Source organism: Gallus gallus, chromosome 3 (assembly GCF_016699485.2).
Source record: "Gallus gallus isolate bGalGal1 chromosome 3, bGalGal1.mat.broiler.GRCg7b, whole genome shotgun sequence".
Classification (NCBI taxonomy): domain Eukaryota; kingdom Metazoa; phylum Chordata; class Aves; order Galliformes; family Phasianidae; genus Gallus; species Gallus gallus.
In genome coordinates this window covers 59,908,842-59,933,995 of record NC_052534.1, presented here as the reverse complement: position 1 = coordinate 59,933,995, position 25,154 = coordinate 59,908,842, and the positions used below count along the sequence as shown (strand labels likewise).

The 25,154-nt window shown below is 39.7% G+C and overlaps 1 protein-coding gene across 2 annotated transcripts in view; it reads left to right on the top strand.

Annotated features, from left to right (window-relative positions):
• Window positions 1-25,154, top strand: part of NKAIN2 (Na+/K+ transporting ATPase interacting 2) — a 517,562-nt gene that overhangs the window by 481,802 nt on the left and 10,606 nt on the right. For both annotated transcript variants that reach the window (NM_001277834.2, XM_040697148.2), the window contains exon 5: window positions 11,685-11,745. In NM_001277834.2, the coding sequence (NP_001264763.1) occupies window positions 11,685-11,745 (61 nt within the window). The remainder of the gene's footprint in view (window positions 1-11,684; window positions 11,746-25,154) is intronic.

Genomic DNA, 25,154 nt, shown 5'->3' with positions numbered 1-25,154 from the left:
GTAGGATGGTTTTAGAAATAAATGTCATTCAATAATGTTGTAATCTTTAGCTATCAACCTGACAATCACATAATTGTTAGAAGTAGTTTAATTAATCTTCTGATGTGACTTTTGATGGAGCAGAATGTCTTCATGCTTGACTAAACTAGGCATCTACAGACAAGTCCAAGCAGTGGTGTTTCTTGCATATTGGTAGATGACTGAAGGTGTCCAAGAATACAGAATGTGCACTAAGTATCTCTTAGATGGACATATGTCCTAATCCAGTATTCTCTTATTTGCATTATATGATACGCTCTTCCATTACGGCATTAGTGGAAAAGTATAGGGCAGTTTGGTATGTCTGTGTGCACTTGGGCACCTGATCTCTTTCTCTTTGTCTACTAGTAACTCTTCTTGTCCCTCTGACAACACACATAATGCCTTTAGGTACTGTTTAATTTTTCTTCAAGCAATTATCCTGTGCACTATCATGTGATTAACATTTTTCATCTTCTTCTGGGACACTTTCCTGATACTTCCTAGTAGGTACATCTTTGCTGATAACTCGCATTGCATACCTGGATATTTGAAAATAATCTGAATCATAAACAGCATTTCAGATGAAAACTCTTAAATTGAAGACTGAGCTGTGATGATAGTATTTCTGTTCCTTCTGAAAGGTATAATTAATTCAGTTATTATACACATAATAACTTTTAAAGTCACTAATAGAAATTTGTCCATTTTCTATGGATATATAAGAAATCAGAGAAAATTTCTCAGGAATTGTGATGTAGTTTGGTTTTATACAGTTTTCTGTGTTGCTACGCAGCTTAGCTGTCCTTAAAGATGGCTGTGTGAGCTGGACTTCGTTGCACAGGGTCATATTGTATTCTCTTATGTTTTGCCAACTAAAGTATCTTCTCTCCTGTTTATTCTGTCAAGGCAATAAAACCAGATGAAATAAGGCCATACTTGTCACTTTTGGCTCTGCACTGTTGGTGAAGGAGCACCAAACATATAGGAACCATTTTTTCTCTGACTCTTAGTAGGTTATAATATTGTCTTTCACTTTTCAAAGATGTGGTGAATCTGTTCAAGTTAGTAACACCAAATCTCTATGTACTAAGGATCTATTATCTGAGAACTAAAGATATCATATAATATATGACAATATAGGCAGCTGGAGTACTTAAATACTTTAATAGTATTTAAGAAACTTAGACATCACTGTCATTCTTCCCAAAGCACTCTAATATTAATAAGTGTAAAATAAAATACATACCTGTAGTATTTTTAATGTTTTCCATCAAAAATCTCAAAGCAGAAGTTATAAAGATGAACAAAACCTTACAGTGCCATTGATATACTGGCTTTATCACATCCATTTTACAGATTTTGTAAATGGAACTCAGAAAGAAAAAAAGAATAAAGGAACTTCACTGCTCTATTTTGGATTTTGTGTTAGGGAGTAGTGCTGCTCTGTGTCACAAAGTTGGGAACTTCTGGGACCAAGGAGAAAGAACATTTTCATTGACAAAGAAGGAACACAGATGCTGTGCCAGCATGTTGGCTACTGCATGTGCTGCTGCCAGAGAAGAGGGAAAAGGACTGTGGCCTTTTCTCTCACTTCCTGCAGTCCACTGCCAGTGTGCAGGCTGGATGGAGACTTTACTTCTCTGCTGGTGCAGAAACCTCCCCTCACCTTTCCTTGTGCACTCCTGCAGAGGCTGAGACATCCCAATCTGCTGCTGGGTAGGTTGTCAGAGGTCACGCTGGCTCCAAGTTTGGAATAGGTGATCGAGCTGCAGCCTTTACACTTACAGGTTAAAAAAACTCACAGAACTACCATTTTTCATGAGAGACTAACATGTCAAATTACTGCTGTCACTTGCGCACTTCCTACCAGAGCAGCTTCTTCATCAGCATGTTAAATAGCCTCTTACTGAGTCCTAGGGAAGAGATGTGTGCTGGCTACTGTGAACCACATGGAGCAACAGAGCTTCAAGCTGAAGATCAGTGCTTTAGAGGATAACGAGGAAAGTGACTGGTTCAGATGAAACATTTAGTTTTAAACAGGCATCTGATGTCTATTGATGGCAGAGGTCTAATTTAGACTTCCTTGATCACTGTAGCTGGCACACTCCCAGGTACTGCATTATATTAACAAGGTTCATAAACTGTCAGATATAACTCATCCACTTAACTCTCTGCAATGAGGCACAGACTCTAAGGACACGGCCTTTCCGAGAATGTTCTCTCTTTTTAATTCATCATTCCCCCAAAATGCTTAATGTTATATGATGTTACTGGAATCTTTGGCTAAAAGGATCGCCTTTTTTTTGGTCACGCATACTACAGAATTTATTCATGCGTCTTCTTCCACCCCAGACTGTGACTGGGACCTTTACTATAACTTTTCTTTTTCTGCCAAAGAAATTGCTGTTTTTCATGCTGAATAAACAAGGAAGTGATTCCCTGCCCTTCACCAGGAGGACTGTCAAGGAAAAGGTATCTTTGGCCACAGCATTCAAACCCTCCTTCCATTTGGAGGCTCTAGAGGGTCAGTTCTTTTCATACCAGTCTAGGCTGTGTGATGCTATACTATGTTGTTATACTCCTTTAAACTCTCCAGTGGTTCTCCTTTCGCAAGGAAGGTTGCACAAAGCACTTTAGCATTTGCTTTTTGAAGCCTGCTTAGCTGATTTTGCTGAATGGAAAAGGTAGCACTGAAATATCTTTTATTACAGATTACAAAGGTGGAAAAAGCCTGCAGTAGGCTAATGCTGTGAGGGGAAAAATAGCACTGAAACTTGAGCTGAGTTCAGTTACTTTAAACATTAGATGCCACAGGAAGAGGTTTTATTGACCTTGAAACCCCCCTGACACTCGATGCTGTTATATTGTGTATCTAAGGCAAAATGTTTGCACTAAGCAATGCATTTGCTGAATGTATAGGTCCTAGGTAGATGCAGTGATGTGGAGTCCCACTATGTAGACTGTTTTATTCTTTCACTGAGATACCTCTAATTCCTTATGCCAGAACATAAGGCTTGAGGGAGCTATTTGGTTAAGATATGTTCATTCTTCCTTCATCTGCTTTACGGAGTTCAGACAGGCAAAGCCTCCCTCTGATTTAACCACCTTCCTGGCTGCTGTGCTGCTGATGGTGCTGCCAAAGAGATCTGCCTATTCCTCTGCTACTAGTCCACATTTCCCACTTGCCTTTTGAATGACGATTATTGTGTTTTAACAGTCAATCACGGTTCAGGTTTTATCACTTAAAGCCCTTTTCACCTAGATCGCACCGTCTAGAGCATTTGCAATGAATGACAATGTATGCAGTATTTGGCTTTCTTTTTGTAAGTTAAAATAATTAATTTGACTGTTCAGGCTGCTGAAGAGCTGCTTCAGCTGAGCAGAGCACTTTGCATGCCATACATCGCTCTGCCTTCTCAACAGTGCCATCGCTGGCCAACGCAGAAGCACTTTGACCAGAGAATCATTAGGCTGTTACGCAATGACCAATGAAGCAGAGGTAGAGCTGAAGTTGGCATGAAGCTTCCTGATCCTATAGCTGCTGTCAGAGCCTTCAAATAAAGAATAGCTCATCACAGGGAATGTGCATAGCATCAGGGAAAGAGTCAGTCTTTCCAGTAAAAGCTCTCTAATAAAATGTTCTGGCTTTTGCCATTTATGAGGCAGCATTGCTCTAACATGGTGATGGACAAGAGTACATTATCTGTGCATCCCTGGTGAACTTTTATCTGTTTTTGTGGTGGGCCACAGTCTTGAGAAATTGATAGACACAACATATTCACAACATATTACTGCCCTTCTTATTCTCTCCTAACACTTCTGTTTCCTAGTTCCAAGGTCCCAGTGTTCACAGTCACATCGTTGAGGCTTGCTTGCCATATGTTTGTCTCAACCAGGAGGGACAAGTTTTTACCAAGCAGAAGCACTCATGTTTATCAGGAATTCAGAGTTATGTTGAACCATCAAGATATTTTCTCCCAGTCAATCTGTACAAATGTCAGAAATGCATATATTTTTTTCTGACTGCCCCTCGAAAGAGTGAGTAGCATTGATAATCAACAGTTTCATCTAATTCAGTTCAATTTAAAATGCTCAGCATTCATTTGGTGGGCTGTGAGCAGTCTGTGGCTTTGTTAGATCTTCAGCATAAGGAACCAATTTTTCTTATCCTAATCCTATGACTGTCTGGAAAAGGTGACACAGTTAGACGTAATGATAAGAAAAGCTACTGCTGCAAAAGGCAGTCAGATACCAAAGCCAGGTGATTAAACCACTGCAATGAATTCCCAGAAGATAAGGGGTAAAAGGTCCGAAGTTTTTTCCAGTAAAAGTTTTCTTGCTATAAAACCCGCAGCATAAAGCGCACATACAGACCCTGTCTTTAATAATCTATTCCAATTAATGACAGAATAGCCAAGGTGAAATGTACTTTAAAGCCTTTTACTTTGTATTTTTATTTCAACAAAAATTCTTTTTGTTATTTTGCTGTTGCTGAATGAATAGAGGCAGCTAGCTTTGTTTTAAAAATAAGATGATTTTTCTGAATCTACACAACTCTGATGGCTAAATCACTTTGATGTGAGCAACAGTCACAGTGTTGACCCCTGTACAGTCAGAGCTTTGTTCTAACAGTGGCAAGTTGGCTTGTAGAGCTGTATAGAGAGAGAGAGAGGAAGCAGCAAGGAACTTTTCAGTTTTCAGGACTTTCCATAACCTCTTTGGATGGAATAAACAAATATTTGTAACCAAACATATCTTTAGCCCTTCTCAAGTGAGAAAAGGTAAGGTGGAGACAATTCCACAAAAAAAAAAAGGAAAGAAAAAATCAAGTTTGCTAGTTTCTACTTGTGCAGTATTAATGCCTTCAACTTGCACTGAGCAATGTGCACTGAAGGTGTGCCCCTTATCTACTGGATGAGACTAGTGGAGAATTTTCTCCTGGCTTCCAACACTACTAATGCTTGAAGTGGTAATCTGTGGATTAGCACAGGTTGGTCTTCCGTGGCTTCCTCCTGCCCCTCAAGACTTGTCTGCTTCAGCTTCCTGAGGGAGTTCAGCAAAGTCCCAGGTGGGCATTTTGCCTGTGGGAGCAAGGATGTAAATTTCATCACTGAGCCTGAATCTGCAGAGTGCCCTGCAGCTCGTTTAACACGGAAGGTCAGCAATAAAGAATCCCTGCTTCTATTTCAAACAAGCTGGAAGCCCCTACGTTTTGGGTTGTGTTTGATGTCTGAAACAGGAAGAAGCACATCCTTTTCTTTAGCTGTGAGATGAAATCGTGGAAAAATGTCAAATATCGAGTGGTTATCAAAAGCATAAATCAGGCTGAAATACCTAGGAGTAGGAGAGATCTGCAGAAAGTTTTAGGTCAGATTTGCTGTGAAGTCTTGCTAAACTTTCAGAAAATTTGGGTCAAGCTGAGTATCTGTAATACAGCTTGAAAACAGGTAAGTATGTCCTGCCTTCCACTGTTGTTAAAGGCTTGCACAGCTCTTATCTGACAAGCCACAGCACTGTGATTTTCAGTGCCCCTGTGGTCTCTTCCATTCATCAGGTGGAAAAAAAACATGCCAGGGAATATGCTTAGCGAACAGTTGCCCTGAACAAGACAGAACAGCTCTCAAGTACCCAGCAGCATTTCAAACAAAAGCATTCTAGCAGGTCTTCACAATGATCTTCAAATGCTTATTCAAAAGGAAATCTCCAGAAAATTGAGTAGTCCTCTGAGAAATAAAGAAAGACTTTATGCTAAGTACCTTCTAGACAGCTGATATAACAAAGATTATGATGCACTGGTTGAAACAAATACACTTTTATCATACTTCTGTTTTCCAATGTGTCTAGATGTGTCTGTATTTATGATCCATATTTTATTGTACCTGCTGGGGAAAAAGAAAAAGAATCAAAAACCTCTTGGGCAGCTTTCAGACTAAAAGAGGAAAAAAATAATTTGATCATTACAGAGGTTAAGAAATTATAGGCTTTTTTTTAATTTCCTCCTTATCTGCTAACTGTGGTGGCTCTGGTTATTTGGCATTGACTTTCTTTAAAAATAATTTGACTGCACATAAGAAAGGTGCTTGTCTTTACCAAAGAATGATTATTTCCAGGTAAAACAGAGACCATTTAATTTTGTGGAATAATGACAACAAGGCAATATAGTCTACATTCCCTCTCAGGAATCTGGTCTGGTATCAACAGTTCTCTTATAATGGATGCTAAACTTGGAGGAACGACAGGGTTCTGAAAATAGTAAATATAAGCATAAATAAACTGTACCTCCGCCCAGCAGTTCCCGTATAACATAGCTTGAGTTTTAGATTAGACTCTAGTAATGATGTTTGCTCACCAGGTGATGAAATTATGCTTGAAAGAGTTTTTTCAGGGGTCAACATCACAAGCCCATGGCAGTGACTTAGTTCAACAGATACTGAGAAAGCTCTCTGCATCACCCTTCCTGCCAGATACTGAGTGTGGTTTTTTCTGAGAATCAATATGGTGGAAGTTTTTTACGTAGTAATTCTTCAGTTACTCCATGGTGTGTGTGTGTGTGTGTGTGTGTGTGTGTATATATCTATATGTACATATCTAAGTTCATGTCAGACATCGTTTTGTCAGACTGCCCCTCTGCTGCCATCTGTCACATGGAAGCGAAGTGTAACAGAATATTGCTTGGAAAACTCAACCTCTATTGCTGTGTACCACCATCTGCCTCTGATGTCATGGGCCAACATAATAAAAAAGGAGGCATTCCTCTCAGAGCATCTCACATATATATAATACAATCTCCTAAAAACACTGTTTACAACCTCCTGTAAGCTTAAGAAATATAATTAAATTTCGTATAGATATCACCGCTGCTTGGCAATATAAATTTTCCAGGACCAAAACTAAACTTTATCTAATTGTGTTGTTATTGCTTGAAATAGCCTTTTCTTTTTCTTTTTTTTCTTTTTTGCTCAGATCTTGAAACCGAAGTGTTTGTATTATCCAGAAAAAAAAAAAAAAATCTTAGTAATGAAAAATAAATACACATGCTTCAGCATTAGCTGTTTCAGCAAATACTGTAATAACTTTGCATGGGAAAACATAATGATTTGGTGTTTCTTAAGTCTTAAGTGAAGTCAATTCCATGGACTGTTTCCATAACTCTTAAGTCATTGTCTTCATCTTGAGCTTTCTAAGCACCTCATCTGAGTCAGGTCTTACCTAATTTTAATTGTTGTTTCTTTTTTGCTTTCATTCTTTTGTTTCAGGCATCCAGTTTAATAAAGATAACTCCTAATAATCATCTATCTAGATATCGCTTTAAAAGAGGTAAAGGTGGGGGCATTGACCAGGAGTGATGATCGTATGATGATATATAACAGCTTTTTCCCAAGTCTAATGCTATTTGCAGTGTAAGAAAAAATTCATCTCTATAAAAGACCTGGGAGAAAATAAGGCAGGATTTTGATCAGTGCTGATTCTGATAAAGTCTGATCACAGCACTTGATGTTTTGGGCAAGTCTGGAAGTATACTCGCAGAAAACTCAGGTTCTGCTAAGTGTAGATTCTGCACTGCTAGCTCAGGTAGAGAATGTTCAGTCTGTTTTTTCATTTGCCTCATCTAGCCATAATAATGGAATAAGATGCACCAACTCAGTTCAGTAATTATCTCATTGCTATCTCTTTAGTAAAGCTGTTATATTGCTGACAGTTTTCAGCTGTTGCTTTTCTTGATTATTTTTTTTTTTTTGCGTTGGTAGAAGAAATGATGATTTTCTCAAGGTGTTTAAAGAGAAAATAATAATAATTTTAAAAAGTTTTGAGATCATTGTCTGTAGATGGAGGCAATTATACATGGTCATCAGATTCCATCAAAGCAACACTCAGGGAGCTTGTGCTGGGATGGGTAGTGCGTAACATTCAGAAAAGGCAGTGTTTATTTATGGATATATCAGGGAGAATGGTAAAGAGCAATTTTTTTTCAAGTTTCAGGAAACGAGATTCATAAAAACATTAATTCTCTAATCACTATGGGTATAAATGAGCAGGAGTGTTAATAGTTCCTTCTCCTCTGGAGGCCCATGCTGCAGTATTAAAATGTAAATGAGACAGATGTAGACACCTAATCTGGATGGGTCTGGGATGCAGATCTGTTCTTCTGTTCATTACGTCTATTTATTTTTATTGCAACATGGTTTATAAAAGAAAGCCTGGTTAATATATAAATATATATATGTTTTGGGATTTTTCTAAATGAAAAGGATGCAAAGAAACTAGAGCTTCTAAGGTAGTCTTCCTAGTTTTAAAATGATTTTCTGAGACAGTCAGGCTCCTTCTCTTCTTTATCTCTAAGGATTCATTCCCTGCCTTCTCATAAAAGACAAAAATTCTCCTGAGATACTGAATCAGGAAGGCTGTGTTCTGCATAATTCTTATACTGCATTCAGCACTGCTATGTTTGAGGACTTTCCAGGAATGTATTAAGCGCTGTGACTAGCCTCTTTTTTTTTTATCTTTTTTTTCTCACCTTCTCCAGGGGGAGAAACATATTCAGTGATTTGTTTGCAATTTACTTTACATATATAGTGCTGTACATAAGTGGATTGTGGTGTGTTTTTATTAGGTAAACAAGGTCAAAGAAAAGCATCTTGCACTATAACAAAGGTGACAAATTTCATGAGAGCCCTTTGTCCCTGTGAGAATGTATTAACAATTTTAGCTGACTTTTCCCCATGGGAGCTCTGTTGTGTTTCTCGGTAAATTGTACACTTCTCATTGGAAGCCTGAGTCCACTGGGGGGGAAGCACGTTCCTGTTCCCCATCCCAGAGATCTCTGTAGTCACCACGGGCTCAGGCCATCAAGCACACTCATACTAAAATCCTCCACATTCAGATCTGAGTTGTCACTTCCAGTAAGGGCACTCTGTTGCTAATGCAATTAGGTGATTAATATTGAATGTCTACCACTGAATCAGAACTGATAAATACATTGGTCTAAAAAAAAAAAAAAATTAAAAAAAAAAAGAAAAAAGAAAAGAAAATAGAATGAAAAAAAAAAAGAGAGAGAAAGAAAGAAAAAGAAAAAAACATGCACCAAAAAAATGCAATGTTCAAATTAATTTTTTTTTTATTTGTACCAAGCAAAGGTTTGGATAGATGTGGGAGAAGGGGAGCTTTATTTTAAAACTTTGATTATCTCAAGGGAAACCAACTTCCATTTGTATTTAGAACAGAACAATTTCTAGCTTTAAGGCAGTCTTTTAATCAGCAAGCACATCTGATGAAATGCTGTAGGATTTACTTATATATCAAAGGAGTTCCCTAGACATTTAAAGGATGCAACTGAATACAATTAAAAGATCAGTTTTAAACACAGTTTGTGATACAGTTTGTTTGCTGTGCTTTGTGAGAGAAGTTTAGTTAGTAACGTGAGCTTGTAGTGTTTTAGAAGATAATAAAGTATTGAAAGAAAAACTACCATTGCAGTCACTTAGAGATGCAACTGTTCAGCTTTTTTGGATGTGATGGTCTGTAAAAAGTGAACTGAGAAACTATTAAGCCAAGGATTGCACCCAAGAATAGAATCATTTATGAATAACCTTTCTGGACCTAATTCTTTGCTGGATTAAACTTCATGTAATGTCATTGAAGTCAGTGGGGCATAAATCAGTGGAGTAAATTAGCCCTGTCATGAAATCAAGAAACCAAAGGAGAGAACAGTCCAATAAAGCAGAGATGAAATGCTGATATTAGCAGAATGCCACTGTTCTTGGTACACTGCATTCTTAGTGCCCAGCAGTGAATATTTCATTCTTCCCAGGTGTAAAATCTTCCCAGCAGCACTATAAGGTAGATTTATAATAAATGACAAAATTAATGATTTAGTTCTGTTATAATGCCACTTTAGGGCTCCCAACAGGAGCCTAAGCAGTTAGTAGACAACATCTGTACTCTTGTAATGTGGTCTCCAAATCAAGTCTCAATCTCTTCAGAAAAATCTTGGGACTGGCTTTTTTTTTTTCTTTCTGTTTTTCTTTAGCTGTATCTCACATATATGAAATCTAGTTTCTATTATCTGTATGTATGGAGAACTTTCTACAATGAAAACTGAAAGAAATAGCAGGAAGATCTGTGTGAGAGCTGGAGTAAATTAAGCATAGTCACAGCCTCCACTGTGAAACTACTAAGAAACAGAGTGGATTTGTTTGTATTTCATGTGTATGTAATATTAATGGCTTTATGAACCCAGAATATTCCAGTGACTGTAGAAATGCCTTGGATTCATTAAAAAAATTCCATTTACTCTAATCAGCATCCATAACAACACATGGTCTTTTATCAGACTTCAGACTCTTTTGACTGTCTGACCCAGAGATTAGCTTGTCTGAAATTAAGATTGTGATTTCCCTCAGCCACAAACAACGATTTTTGCACCATATACACTGAGAGCCCAGTCCTGGCTGGAGCCTTTATGTATTATTATGATCCACATAAAGAACCGATTCCAAAATTCTACAGTTGAGTCTGCAGCTGTACAAGTGAACTATACAGAATAACACATTTCAGCAGCACAGCTCACTTTTCACTGCAAAGAGATGAAACAACCTGAATGCTTTTGAATTCCTACCATGCAAACTTCAGCAACAAGCTGAAGGATGAAAAGCAGTTTGTTGTAAATCAGTAGGGAAAACTTTCCAGACCTACATGTAAGGGAAACCATGTAAAGAATGCAACATGCAGCACACATGCTGTTATGTTGCATCTGGTGTAGGTGTCATGTCTCTGCCATCAAACAGAACTTGCTGCAAGGACTAGCAGAGGGCTCACATCATACTTGTCCTATGGCATGTGTGATATTTGCCTTTTTTTTTTTACCTATTTTTGGTTTTTTTCAGGTGATGTTTTCAGATAAGCAATCTGTCATGGTACTCAAGCACCTCTCCAGATTTTCAATTTCTTCAAATACTGTTATTTCTGTTTAGAATTCACCTCTGAGTATGTTCTGAGGAGAGGAATGAAGGGAACAAGATCTGAATTTGCCAGCAGCAACATGAGATACTGATGCAAACACATCCAGACCTACTCAAATTGGCAGATATGTCTTTAGGCTTAGAGTGATTGGAGAAATGGGAACACATCCCAGAGTCAGATCCACAGCCCTAATTTGAAGTGATAAAACATGGTTATAACAGTGGTTTATAAGTGCACTGACTTTGCCCTAAGTTTAGGTGGCAAGGTTCTGCTAAAAAAGCAGAGTTCTGCAAGAGGGTTAGATTTTGTTGACAAATAAATCTAACTTTGGCATAAGTATTTACATTTGCAGCTGTTCAACTCCCATCCATTCAACCATGCATGTAGTTTTCTGGTTTCCAATAATAAAAATAAGATATTTCTGCAATGAAAAAATTTTGATCCATTTTTGGAAGTTTTATTGAAGGATGTGTTGCATTTTTTAAAATGCCAACTCATGACTATTTCCAAAAAAATCACATAGAATAAGTAAATTAACTCATTCATAGATTTAAGTAACTGTTTTAAAGAATTATCGTTACCCCACATGAAACAGTCTAGTGAATTTTGTTATTTCTGTTGTTTCTGTTACTGCTTTTCTAAAACAAACTCATGTTTTTCTATGGTATTTGCTTTACATCTAATGCTATTACATTTTGTTTCAGCTGGCAGGCTTCATCTATGCCTGTTATGTTGTGAAATGTATTACTGAAGAAGAGGACAGCTGTAAGTACTAAAGCTTTATTACATACAAAATGAATTCTGTTTTTTAAATCACCCCTCCGCTGTGTTGGCTCTTGCTGACTTCTACCTAATTCCCTATTATTCTGTAGCCAGGACATGCTTTCTGTCCATCTATCTTGATCTAAAATTTCCAAATGCCTGGAAGACAAAGGAGTCATGAAATGCAGCTTAAAATAATACACACTCATTTCTTCTGAATAGATCATTGTAATTTTCTTTTCTCACAGCTTATCTTAAAACACACGCACACAAAAAAATCCCAGTTGACAAACCCAACCTTTTCTTCCTTTTTTCTTTTTTTTTTTCTTATTCCAGGCTGTTAACTATCTTCACAGTAATTGGCTTCCACTGAGGGTATAGCTCTTCTGTGTTGACCTCTGTGTTGGCTTGTAGAAACACTTCTGGCAAGAAATAGCTTTAGATCATTGCAGGACCTTCATTTATGAGAGGTGAAACTGTGGAGTTTCTCTTTGTTTGTGCAACTCCCAGGGTACAATTACAAGGAACAAAATGATTTAATGTAGATGTATGTTTGTGTTTCTTCTGCTTATTTATATCAATATAAGCCTGTTGATCAGAATTTTCTCTTAATACGTGCAATGGAGCCAAGCCATTTCATTTTTTTCTCTACTCTAACCTTGATTTTTTTTTTTTTTAAAAAAAGGGCCACTGCAGTGTTTCAGTACATCTCGGGATTCATGCTAAAGCACTTTAGAAGCTAGTATCAGAGCTGCGTGTAACTTTGATAAAATATACATGAATCCTAGAGAGAGTTTTGCAACAGGAAGCTAAAGGGCTTTTATTTGACTGAGAGCACTGCTAGGGCTGGCAGGGGTTCCTTTGTGTGCTCTGCTGTGTATTGAAAGCAGCTGAAACCCTGTAATGTATTGGCAATACAGTGCCACTGCGAGCCATCAAGGGAAGATTTAGCGCTGAAACTAAACCTCATTCGGAGGTCTCTCAGATGATGCTCCTCTCAGTTGTCTGTGTATCTGTGCAGGTTAGGAAGACATAAGAGTAAAAAGAATTTGGGACAAGTGTGGGGAGCAGGGTTGCACTTTGAATGTGTTTTCATTTCTTAGGAATAGACTCAAGGCATGTGTGCTTTTTCCTGCTCTCCAGTTAAGTGCTGGAGGATGGTGAATCCTTGCCCCTAGGTGAAATCCCTTTTTACCACCATCCTGCCTTCTTTTCTGAGGACTTAAATTTTTGTCAGTCTTCTGCAACACTTTGAGAAACAATGTAAGTAAAAAGCAAGGAACGGACTAGTGCCTTGTCTTGCTGAACAGGCGCAGAAGTCGAAGCACATTTGGAAGATCTCTCCTGTGGGCTGTAAGATGTGTTCCTGGCAGCAAAGCACAGCAGCCAATATGCTATTGTTTCCTGCTCACAGCTGAGGGAGCTCCCTGTTGTTCAGAAGCCACAGATTGTCATGCTTCTTTGAACCTTTTCTTTGGTTGTCTTGCCTGCTTTGAGGCCTTTATTACTCTGTTAGCACACCTCCACCAGGCTGCTCCTCCCTGCCAGTGAGCCATCCTGATGGCCTGTCAGAGCCCTGCTGGCACACTGGGATAAAGCCCCACTTGGCCCAGCACAGCCACAAGTCATGTGGTCTCACTGCTTTGGAAGCCTGGTTGGAAAAATGGTGAAAGGGAACTTCACAGTTGCGAAGTTGTCCCTATACGGTAATAACTCTCAGACCAGATTTGGCGCCTTGAGGTACCATAAATTTCTTCTTCACACTTGCCTGATCTGCATGAGACAACTCCATCTGTGAAAATACTGAAGAAGGTACATTTAGGTGTCTTCTTATCAAATATAAACAATAAATAGCATGGCATCCATAAGGGATTTGTTATTTCCCAGAGGAGTGAAATAGGATGACATGTTGCCAAAGAGGAGAGAAAGGAAAACAGACCTAAATTGAGTAAGAGTCTAGAACTACTGGGAGCACTCCCTGCCCAGGTTTAGAAATTAAGACAGCTTTAATTTCACAATACTTCAAGGTGCCAAATCTGGCATGCTGCTATGAAACAAGCTCTGTAGCACAGAAGGATGTAGACAACCCTCCTGCCCACAGTGAGCTCTCTTCCACAGGCTTACTGGATATCTAGCACAGCAGGAATTCTTGTGCTGTCCATAATCCCTGCTCAGCATCCATGCCTGGTAAGGGGTGAGAACGAGCTTGTGCTTGCATGCAGTTTGGCAGCTTGTGCTCCTTTAGTGTATTAAAGATGTGTCAGCTGTGGAGGACCAGTTGCCACAAAACAACTCCTCTGCACTTCTTTCCCAGCTTCTGAAGTGGTCTAGGAAGAACAACTGAGTGACACAGACATTTTTTAACCACCTCTGTATTCACAGGCATCACAGGAGAAATCTAGATTTCTGGTTTTCAGTGTCACCCATAACTGTATGAATGGGGTGCCCTCCTGCCAAACACAGAGGACCATAAGCACAACCATGTCAGCACACTCCAAAAGAGCCCCAAGTACCATCTAATGAGACAGAGTCGGTAGAAAAAGCCTTTTGCTACCTATGATAGATTTGGTGAACACCAATATGTTCAGTTCCATTTCTTCTTTTGCTAATGAGTCATGGGAGCCAACAGCAGCCCAGAAAAGAAGTGTAAGAGGCAATAATACTGAGCCAGCAGGAGTAGACAGCATTGCATGAAACTACAGAAAGAGTCAAGCAATCTCTAATAGCCAGCCAGAGGGGTGTTACAAACTTTAAGCAGATCAGCTTATCAGCATTTCTCTGGAAAAGAGAAGGCGCCTCATCTCCTGTTGGCATAGAGTCTCAACAGTAGAAACACAATCAAGTTGTGTTTCAGCTGAATTAGCTTTGTTCTCAGAGCAATTGGAAGCTGAAATAATAACTATCTCTCTGTTCCTCATGCAGATTTTATTAAAAGAACAAATGAGCAAGCATAGAATTAAGCAAGTATTTCACTAGAATAACCTATTCTAACCTCACTGAAAGATTAAGAATGGAACAATAGAGTGATCAAATCAGGGTCATAACTAAGGCTGAGTCAGCAAGCCTTGGGGTTTTAATAACTCACACACCAAATAAATCCGGCAGGAAAGCCCCTAAATCAAAGTACAAGTCTGCATTACTTTTCATGAGAACAACATGCTTTGGGTTAAATCTACATCAAAAATTACAGAGGAAGCTGATTTCCTTCTCACTGTAATCTTAAGCAGTACTCTAACAGTGTGAACACGAGGGCTAAAACACAGCAGCCATGTCCAAGAATCAGACAAAGGTAGCTTTTCCCCAGTTACTTCTCTTGTCACTGCTTTGCCAGTCCTGGTGGTCCCTTCTGCATCTTGTTCCCTGTGGTTGTGTAGTGAGGATGACCCTCGAAGCCTGGGGCAGCTCAGGTCTCATCTGGGAAAGGCAAGGGAGGATGGGTGCCCAGCAGGACTGCTGTCAACTCAGCACTCTCCTTTTCAGTATTGCCACTGGAATGACTAAGCTATTGTCATTCTTTCTTCATTAGTGTTATTAGCTGTAGCAATTAAAAATAAAGCATGAAAATGTCAGCAACAATCATTACTTGGAGGCATTCCACAGCTGTAAACTTACCGGAGCACCTCATTTGCTTTCCAAAATCATATTAGTCCTGCATTTTTCAAAGGCTGCACATTATTTTTAATAACACTGAAATGTTCATTTAATGTGCATTTCCTCACTAGCAATTTGGCACCCTGCTGTAAGATGTTACTGCCTTAGTAAATTCAGTATATTTCTGAAAACGTTATTAAATATACAGATATTTTGTAGAAAACTCTGGATTCCAAGCAATGAAGCTTCATTCTCCTGGGGCTTTTTGTCTGCAAACAATAGAAAAAAAAAAAGAAACCGAGGTTACTGAGGAGGGAATTCTACACTCTCCTTGCAGATTCTGGTGAGGGAAAGTGGGCTGCCTTGTTATTAGAGAGACTGTTCTGGTCAGAAATGAATCTCAGCCCAAATGACTGGAGATAATCACAAACTCAGTCTGTGTTCTACAATGAAATCCTAATCCAGCTCCAGTTTGGATTCCAGCTGTTTGCAGCAAGGGGAAAAAGCAGCGTTTATCCAACAAATCACAATTCCAAGGCAAACAGAAGAAATCTGACCTGACAGTTCCCAGAGTGCAGTCAGGTACAGCCTTTGCACTATCATCTCACACTAGCAAGAACTCAACTTGCACATCCACTGGCTTCTTTTTTCTCAGCATTGTTACTAGGTAAAGAGCAAAGAAAAAGAAATTGCAACTGGGTTTAAATAGATTTTTACTGTATATCCCGTTGAGCCCAGCATTTGTGGCTGTCTGACACAGAAATAAAGCTCTCGATAACCTTTTGAAATTATTTTATTCCCCTCTGAAAAAGCTTGAATTCAAGATTCTATTTGAATTACAGAAAACATTCAAGAATACAATACCCTGGATAGTGGATATCTCCTGGTATGTAATACAGCATAGCTGTTATGTGCCAATAAACTCACTGCCAAACAACAACCCATTCTGGGATCCTATGCCTGACTGTAGTACAAAGATGGTGAAAAGATTTTCTTTTAGAAGACAGTTTTAAATTTATTATTTGTAAGAGATGAGAAACTTTGATAAACATATCAAAATAGGGAGAAAAGACTTATTTTTAGCTCTGTTACAGCCTACTTTCTACCTATGGTCAGGTTGTTTAACTTCACCATACTCCCGTTTCCCTCGTCTAAAATGGAAAATGTTGACAGGGACAAACTTGCAAGCGTGCTACCTCATAACTTTGAGCTTCTTGGATGAAAGGCACTTTTGAAGTGCAGAATATGCTTAAATATCACTTTATTTCTGTGCCAAATGCTTTTCACAATCTGCTTAGTGAGACATGACAGAGAAGTAATACCCCAGCTTCCATCCCTACTTAAAAATCTCTAAAACAAAGAGAAACTAGTAGCAAATGTTCAGCATTAATTCTCCTTATTTCTTTCTCTTCCCATCTTCTGGTCAATAAGGCTGTAAATTCTGAGACTAGCAGGGCAGGAGAAGGCTAGAAAGGATGCAGAGATGGAGCAGAATCTGATATCAAGGGATGGCTGTAGATAACTGAAACCATCTTTCTTTGTACGGGGTTGAGCCTAAATGTGACTCTGGAGGTCATTTTCCTAGGCAGCTTTTTAGGTCTCTCTACTCCTAGTGACCTCACAGCTGCAATATCCAAGGCAATATTACCTACCTGTTACACGTGAATAACAAAATAAGAAGGGAGGTACCAGCTCTATCCAGCTCAATATCCTGTATCAAGCAGTGAAGAACACCTGATGCTTACTTGGACATATACATGCCATACAGGCACCTAAGAACAGAGCAGGCCTGTGGCTCCCAGAAAATTCTGGTGGTAATTTGCAATTCACGAACTTGCCGGAAGTGGTCTCATTGTGGTCTCACTTGGCTGCAGACAATGGGCTTTTCTTCCTAAACGTGTACCCTTCTGTTTGAACCAAGAACATTTTCATCAAACACAGCCTCATGGGTGGAGGAGTTCCAGCACTTCAGACATGTTTTGTTACCTTTGCACCTACCATTAATACATGTAATGTGCCTTCTGTCTTGCACCAAGCAATCATTCTGTCTTAACTTTTCCCATGCTACCACAGGTTTTCAAAATCTGCAATTGCCTCCTTCCATTTGTGAAGGAATACTACAGAATTTCTGGCAATTTTTTTTTTTTTTTTTTTTGGTAAGTGGGAGGGGATTCTTCATTTTCAAACCCTTAACATCATCAAAGTAAGTGATATGGCATAAATGAATGGCAGTATGGTAAGGAGAAACACACTCACATTTTTGGCCCCCTTACAGGTGTCATGGGATTCCATGAAGGGAATTCATCTCACATACCTACAGCCATATGTAACTAAGCCTACAGTTTAAACCAACCGTCAGGAATTCTACTGCAGTCAGTAACACCAAGGAACATCTTGCCCTGTCTTTGTTAAACACTTTATTCACAACAGGATGAATCAGTGGTCTGATCTATTTGGGTAATGCTAAGGAGAGCCCAGGCAGTTTAAAAGGAAGTATGGGAACAAGATAATGTAGTAACAAATAAAAGCCAACGTTTAAAACAATTGTTCTCCAGCTGTTGAACAGGTCGTTTGTGAATGAGAATTCAATGAACAGGCTACAAAAGCTGAAGCTACAGCTTGTTTTTCTCAGCTGTGCTCTCTAATTTATAGCCTGTGGCTAAATTAGAAGCTTTTTCATTTACTTGTTTCATTTAGGGTAGTGACTGCTACATGAACCAAAGTAAACCAAAGTGAGAGAAATAAGATGCCTTTCAGCGGCCATGATGCTGATGGAAGCAGAAGAAGGGAAGCCTTTGAAATCCCATGGTACTGCCTCGTGGTAGTTATCCTAAAGAGAGTTGGCTTGGAGAGCTGCTCTGCCACCAGGAACACCCAGGAAATGTCCTGAGTTGCCTGTACATAACCAACCTTTTTCAAAGATCAGAAACTGTTTCTCATGTCATTATTTCCAGTCATGTCTTATTTTGGATGGAACTTCCACAAGAGCAGAAGGCAGGTGTTGAGCATTCTGCATCCCACAAGTCTTGCTTGCTGGTTAGAAAGCACAGGCTGAAGATGTCAGAGCTGCAGAGTGTGAGGCTGAAGTACTGGGGAAAAGCCCACTGTGGGACACTGTGACAACTGAAACCGGCTGCGTTTGAGATGCAAATGGACCTGAGCGGTCCAGGTGCCACAGGGCTTGGCAAACGTTACACAGCCTGATCTTGGATCATTTGGCACTGCACCGAGGAGAGAGAAACAAACTTAAAGCTCACAGGAGGTGCAGTTTGTTTAAATAATAGCAAGTAATTAGTCTGAAGACAAAATCAGTGATGGCATTTTATAATTACAATTAATTTAAAGGTTAATTTCCTTTGGTGCTAAAATCTTATTTAAAACATTTACCAGGAAAGGAAATTAGGATGTTACTATCAAGATGCATAGAGTACTTCTGGGAATCCTTGCCTATTATCACTAGAAAATTAGGTTAGATTCAAAGTGGGAATTTCAATTCATTTTAGTGTATAATAGATGGTGGTCAGGACCTTGAGTCAGAAGGGTTGCTTAGGGTAGACTGTACAATTTGCATTTTCTTTGTCTGTGGGATTAATTGCAAATGTTTCTAACAAAAGGGCTGGATTTATACATGAACAAGCTTGACATGAAATGAAAATTGGTTATGGATTGCTGCCTTCATAACTAATGAAGTTGATGTTCAAGGAATCCCTAGGAGACAGGACTGTGGTATGAGGCAAATATATAAATAAAAGCACATGGGGGGGAATGGTGCCATTGCTGGCTTCATCTATGCTAATTTCTATTCTCCCTTGCTGTCTTCCCTGCCACTCCCCTTACATCCATCACTGCTTCTTGTGGGGCTTGTCAACTTCAAGTTTTAAAAATGTCTAAATAACATAATGTGGAGCTTGAAGGAAATAATATTTCCATTCCAGTAGCTCATCACAATAGAATACTGCTTAATAAAATCAATGTGTTGTAACAGCCAGAGGGATACACTTACCTTGCATCGTTTTTTTTAACTACTCACCACCTATGTTTTATCTTTTCAAGAAAGACATGTTGCAGAAGTGTTGGAAAAGATCAGCACAAGTGCTGAATGAGGGAATGAACAGTTAGCATCTTTCTTTACAAAGAAAGAAGCATTTTTTTTTTTATCAAAATGCTTTGTAAATACTACTTGTCTTATCATTAATTAATTATTTGTGGGGAGGAAAGCAAAGAAATCCAGCTCATTTATAACACTGTCCTACATGGCTGTGTAAAACAGGTGGCAGAAATGAGGTAGTGACTGGTGACAGCTTTGACAGCAAAAGCCACACTTGATTTTTAACAGATTCTCGGATTGTTGCCACAGCTGAATAGGAAACATGGAAAAATATTTTGAGATTGAAAAATGAAACATATTTGAAATCAGGCAAGGTAAAAAAATAAAATAAAATTTAAAAAGTGAATTGCATGGAAAATGGTTTCAGGCAGACTGTTGTGTTCTGTTTTGTCAGTGGTGAAAGACTTCATTTTGATTTGAATCATTTATTGCTACTTGGTGGGATCAGCCAAAACGAGCAGGTGTAGCACAGCCAGCCTTGGCTAGCCAGGCTCAGCCCCAACTGAGGGGTGGCAACATCTGAGGTGACGGTGGGTGTTGACGTGCCACTGTGGATGGGATAGGTTTGCAGTCGCTTCCAGCAGCCCTGGAGAGGCCACCTGCCCATGACCTTGGTGTTCTCCTACTGAGAATCAGTGTGAGCTCCCTCTACAGTTTCCCACATGCTTGGGACATAACTTCATGCTAAATTCAGCTTACCAGCATGCCTTCTGCTAAAGTTTTCCTTATTACTTTCCCTTTTAAATATCTAGATAAGTCTTCATTATTACTAGGTTGTTAACTTTCATAGATTTGGGTTTTAATTCTCCACTTTGTTGCACCTACTAATGAGTCTTATTCTAATTTATTAGTGTGATGGTCACACTTGGAGGCCACTGCCCCAGGCATTTTCTCTTTCCTCCCCTTTTTCTTTTTTTTTTCCCCTTCTCCTTTTTCTTTTTTCCTCTTTTTGTCACTTGCCCCTAGCAATGAATTGGCTTAGAACAATTTTATTCTTGTGATTCATTGATTTAATTTGCTCTATGATAATTCAGCCCTAGTCTGCGTTTTCTTTAATTCCTAGAACGCATTATCAGACAAAAGCTGTTTCAGGGCTAGATTTTTTTGCTCAGTTATGAACATTTGGAAGTAAATGGCTGTTATCTGGCAGTAACCAGGTCTGTCCAGCTTAGAAAAAGAACATATTCTGTAGAGGACTACTGTTCTTGCAGCTGAGGAGAGATCTTTGACAGGTGCTTTACTGAGGCTTGGACAAGCCCTACTGCAAGTTTGGACAAGCCTTGCAGAGGTCATTCTGCAACCTACCTGACTGTGACCTTATTTCCTGGTCTGTAAGCTTAACAGGTGGTTGGCTGCATTTACAGGTATAAAAGGCAGCTCTGACAGCTTCAATGCAGTATTTCTCTTTGCTGCAGTTACACTTCAGTCATTTCCTCCTGTCTCTTGCACTTGCCTGCTCTGTCCCTGTTTCTGCTTTCAGCTGCCTGAGCCTTGCACCTGCTACTGCCACTGCTTGACTGCTCCTGGCTACTTTCATGCTGGCTACTTTGTGCTTGGCGAGGGCCTCCCTCCCCAACACCGTTCGTTCCATTGACCAACTCTAGCTTGCCAAGGCATTGCTCTGCAGCATGACCTTACTTGTGTCTTCCCCGAGGCTTCATCATTGACTAGACCTCTTTCCTACTTGGAAGCCTGAGGTGTATTTTGACTTTCCTGATTTCTGGACCCTCAGCAACATTCATCCTGATATTTTCTGCTGCAGACCACCATGAGCTGAGCTCATCTTGAATTAAGTGTATGTGTCCCCATTTGGTCCTAATTACAGGGAGTAATGGTCTGTAATCCCTTACTTCTGTGAGAGTGGTGAAAACAGGTGTTGCTTATCAGGCTTCATAAGCCTGAGAACCTTTCCAGCCTATGTCTTGTCTCAGAAGAGATGATCAAAGAATTAGCCAGGGATCAGCACTACTAGTCACAGAAAAAAAACCACCCTGTGAGCCTTTGTCATCCAGCAGGCATGGATAAAGATGACAAGGATACCTTATCCAACCAGAGACATCATAAGAAGAGAAGTATCTAGAGGGAAAAAAAATAAAAAATAATAATAAAAAAAAAATACTTGTGGAGCAAATATCAGAGAATAATTTGACTACTGTAAAAATAAACAGGAAGGAAATAATGGCAGTGGGACAGAATATGAGCTGAGAAACTGAAGAAATTTGTGTGGGGCTTTCCCATACCCATGTAGACATCATAGGGCTCAGAAATGCCGTAAAGTTCTGATTTAAAAACCCAGTGTTTCAGTTTCACCTAACAAATAAGTGAGCTAGGAGCACTTGCGGGCAGCTCATTGCACAGCAAGAGCCAGGCCCTGCCTCCAAGTCCTTATGCCATTGCAGACCGTCCTTGTGCTGGCAGGAAGTGTTCAGCCGCATTTCCTGGCAAATGCCCTCCTTCCCTGCTTTATCTGTGCCTCGTGAGTCTAAATTTTGTGGTATGCTGAATGCAAAGAGCAATAACATTTGATGATGATTGTAAATAAACTTTATTGAGACTGTTTTCAAGCAAATTTCCTCCTGCACGCTGCATTGTGTAACAGGCACCAGGCCGTGTTCACAGCATAGAAAGGCTACAGCCCTAATGCCTATGGAAGTATCTTTACCACTGAGGTGGCAGGATACTGGCAAGGCTGCAGGAACAAGGGTTTCTCCATATGTTCTTTTATATACTTTCTTCTATTTCTCATTTCCAAGGTTATTAAAGACAAGCTAAGACAAGCTTAATTTTACTCCCCTCCATTTTTTTTTTTTTTTTTCTGAATTTGGCTAGCTTTTAACTCTCAGCAGTTGTGCATAGCTCACTCTTTCCTCAGACATTTGTACAGCAGCAGTGTCTCAGTGATGTGTTTCGTCCCAGCCAGGAGCACAGAGTGGTGCCTTGCTGTGCAGTGAATTTGATCACTGCTTCCCTGAGGCCACAGGGCCTGAATCTTTGCCCTCCTGAATCAGTGCCTTCACAGTGCAGATGTAGCACACGTACACCACATGTTCTCTCCCTGTGCTGAACCATGCAGGACACGTGTTCAGTCATGGTGCACAAGTGCAAAAAGCACCCATGTGTATGTGCACATATGCTTCTTTGGTCATAGGACTTTTTAAATGATGCCATCTTTATTGTGTACAGTAGTAAATTTTTAATATAATGTTAGCGCTTCAGATTCATTAATATATTTAAGAATGAGCATGATGCCAAGTGCTGTACAAAGACAAAAGCCAGCCCTGCTTCTTGGAGCTTGCAATCTATCTATCAGACAACAGGCAGCTGCTGAGTGCAGGCAAAAAGCACAAACATTAATCCCTGTGGTAGACAGGAATATCAGTGCACTGACGCTATTGAGACAACTGTTTGTGGAGAACTTCTCAGAAGGAGATAAAATACTTGGAAATTTTAGAAGTACGTGGGTCCAGCTGGGAGCATGGGGGCAGAACTTAGCATTAAAAATTGAAGAAAGACTGATGTGGAGTCCCTACAGAAGGCTTTAAGTGTAGAAAGATTTAGCTTCTGCTTGAAGTGATCTTCTGCTTGATGTGATATGGAAGATGTAATCAGCAGCAGGATGCAGAGAGGAGCATCATAGCCAAAGCCCTGCCCTTTTGGTTCCTTAACTCCACATTTGGGGAGTTCAGAAAAGGAACAGTAATAATGTTTGACACCGAGAGCCCTGGGTAAATGTTATAGCTGTGTCAACAGAAAGAAAAGTCTTCCTCTTCAATATGCAAAAATAATCATCAGAAATTAAATCATATACAAACCAAACCAAAGCTGACATGTAACTTGTAACCCCAAATGAAAGACAGAGCTGTGCCATTGCTCACAGGGTGTAGAGACCAAGAGTGCTGGTGTCAGCCATGCTGAACTGGAAGTGGTGTTTAATTATGAGTGGGTAAATATCACAGATAGAAGATGAGATTTCGTTTTGTATAGAAGCCAAACCACTCTCAATGATATCTGAAAACTCATGGTAGTCAGGTGAAGTCCTGCGGACTGGAAAAAAAGATGAAGTCATACCCATTTTTAAGAAGAGTAGATAGAATGACCCAGAGAACTAGCAATCTGGGATAGAACAAGGAGCAATGGCCTAAAACTTGAACATAGGCAGTTCCATACAAATATGTGGAAGAACTTCTTTTTGGTAAGGGTGACAGAGCACTGGAGTAGGTTGCCCAGAGAGGTTGTGGAGTCTCCTTCTACAGAGATATTCAAGACCCATCTGGATGCTTACCTGTGAGACCTGTTGTAGGGTACCTGCTTTAGCAGAGGGGCTGGACTTGGTGAGCTCTTGAGGTGCCTTCCAACCCCTGCAATTCTGTGATTCAGTGATCCTGTGTGAGGAAAGTGAGCACAAACCCATTTCTCTGTGATGCAAAGGTTTCCAAAAAAAAAAAAAAAAAAAAAAAAAAAAAAGCAGTGGTCATGTGAAAGGCAGCTGGGTGACCACAGGGAGCACTGTGTGCACTGGACTACCAGCACCCAAATCTGAGTAGGAAGGGACAGTCTGACTGTGGTTTCAGCTGCCTGCAAGGGACAGAATACAAGATGGGAAAAATCTTCTGCCAAAATGGAGGAAAATAGTTCTAGAAAGCAATAGAAAATATGTCACTATGTTGAAGCTAATATTCTGTGTGTATTACAGTTACAACCACCGTCTCATGCCTCACAAGACCTTTAGCACCAGCAAAGGAAGAAAACATTCAGGCCGAATTTCTTGTAACATTTTTTACAAACAAATAGAACTGTTATTATCCTATTTAAATCCAGCTAAGAAAATAAGCATCTCAGAACCCGATAGATCAAATGAATGGGATTCTGTGTTTGTTTGTATACACTCATGCTTTTACTAGAGTAAAACATGACAAAAGAGCCACTTCTGATAACAGTGACAAGTAAGATGAATGTAAAATAGAGTAGTCAAAAAACGTGTTTGATGGATAAGGTTAAGGATGGAAGCCTCAGTAGCGATTCAGCTAATGAGCCTTGTTTTATTCATCTCATGTTACTGCTGCCCGGAATGTATCAGTCAAAGGACACTTCTAGTGACCTTTCAGGCACAGCAAGGATAAAATGCCTGCAGAAAGGGCAGCATTTTGCATGTTTTAAGAAACTACCTCAGAGTCCACAGGGAGCTTTTAGCACAGTCTGGGCACTGAAGGCTTTGCGGTGCTAACTGAGAAGCTACTGCCATGAAGCAAACTTCCTACAAAGAAATTACTGAAACTTTTTGCGTAGGAATTCATGTCCTATTACTTATGTTTGCCTACCTAGCCATGTTTGTTGTTGCATATTAGAAGCCATTGTACATGTCTCAACAAGGTCTCAACAGTATCTTCTGCCCTCTCTTAGCAAGAGTGGTCAGGTGCTGGAATGGACTGCCTAGGGATATGGTGCAGTCATGAGTGTTACTAAGGGACATGGTTTAGTGGGGAAATATTGGTGGTAGGTGAGTGGTTGGACTGGGTGATCTTGGAGGTCTTTTCCAACCTTTGTGATTCTGGGATCATTTGGTTACACACGTAACCAAATGTGTTACCTGCTACCAGCCTAACACAGCTTTATGAGCTTGTCTTGTCACTTAACAATCTGATCTACTAACGCTTTGCGTTTACTTTGTGCAGCGGGGCAAAGATGAATGCACATAGAGATACTCAGCGTGCAT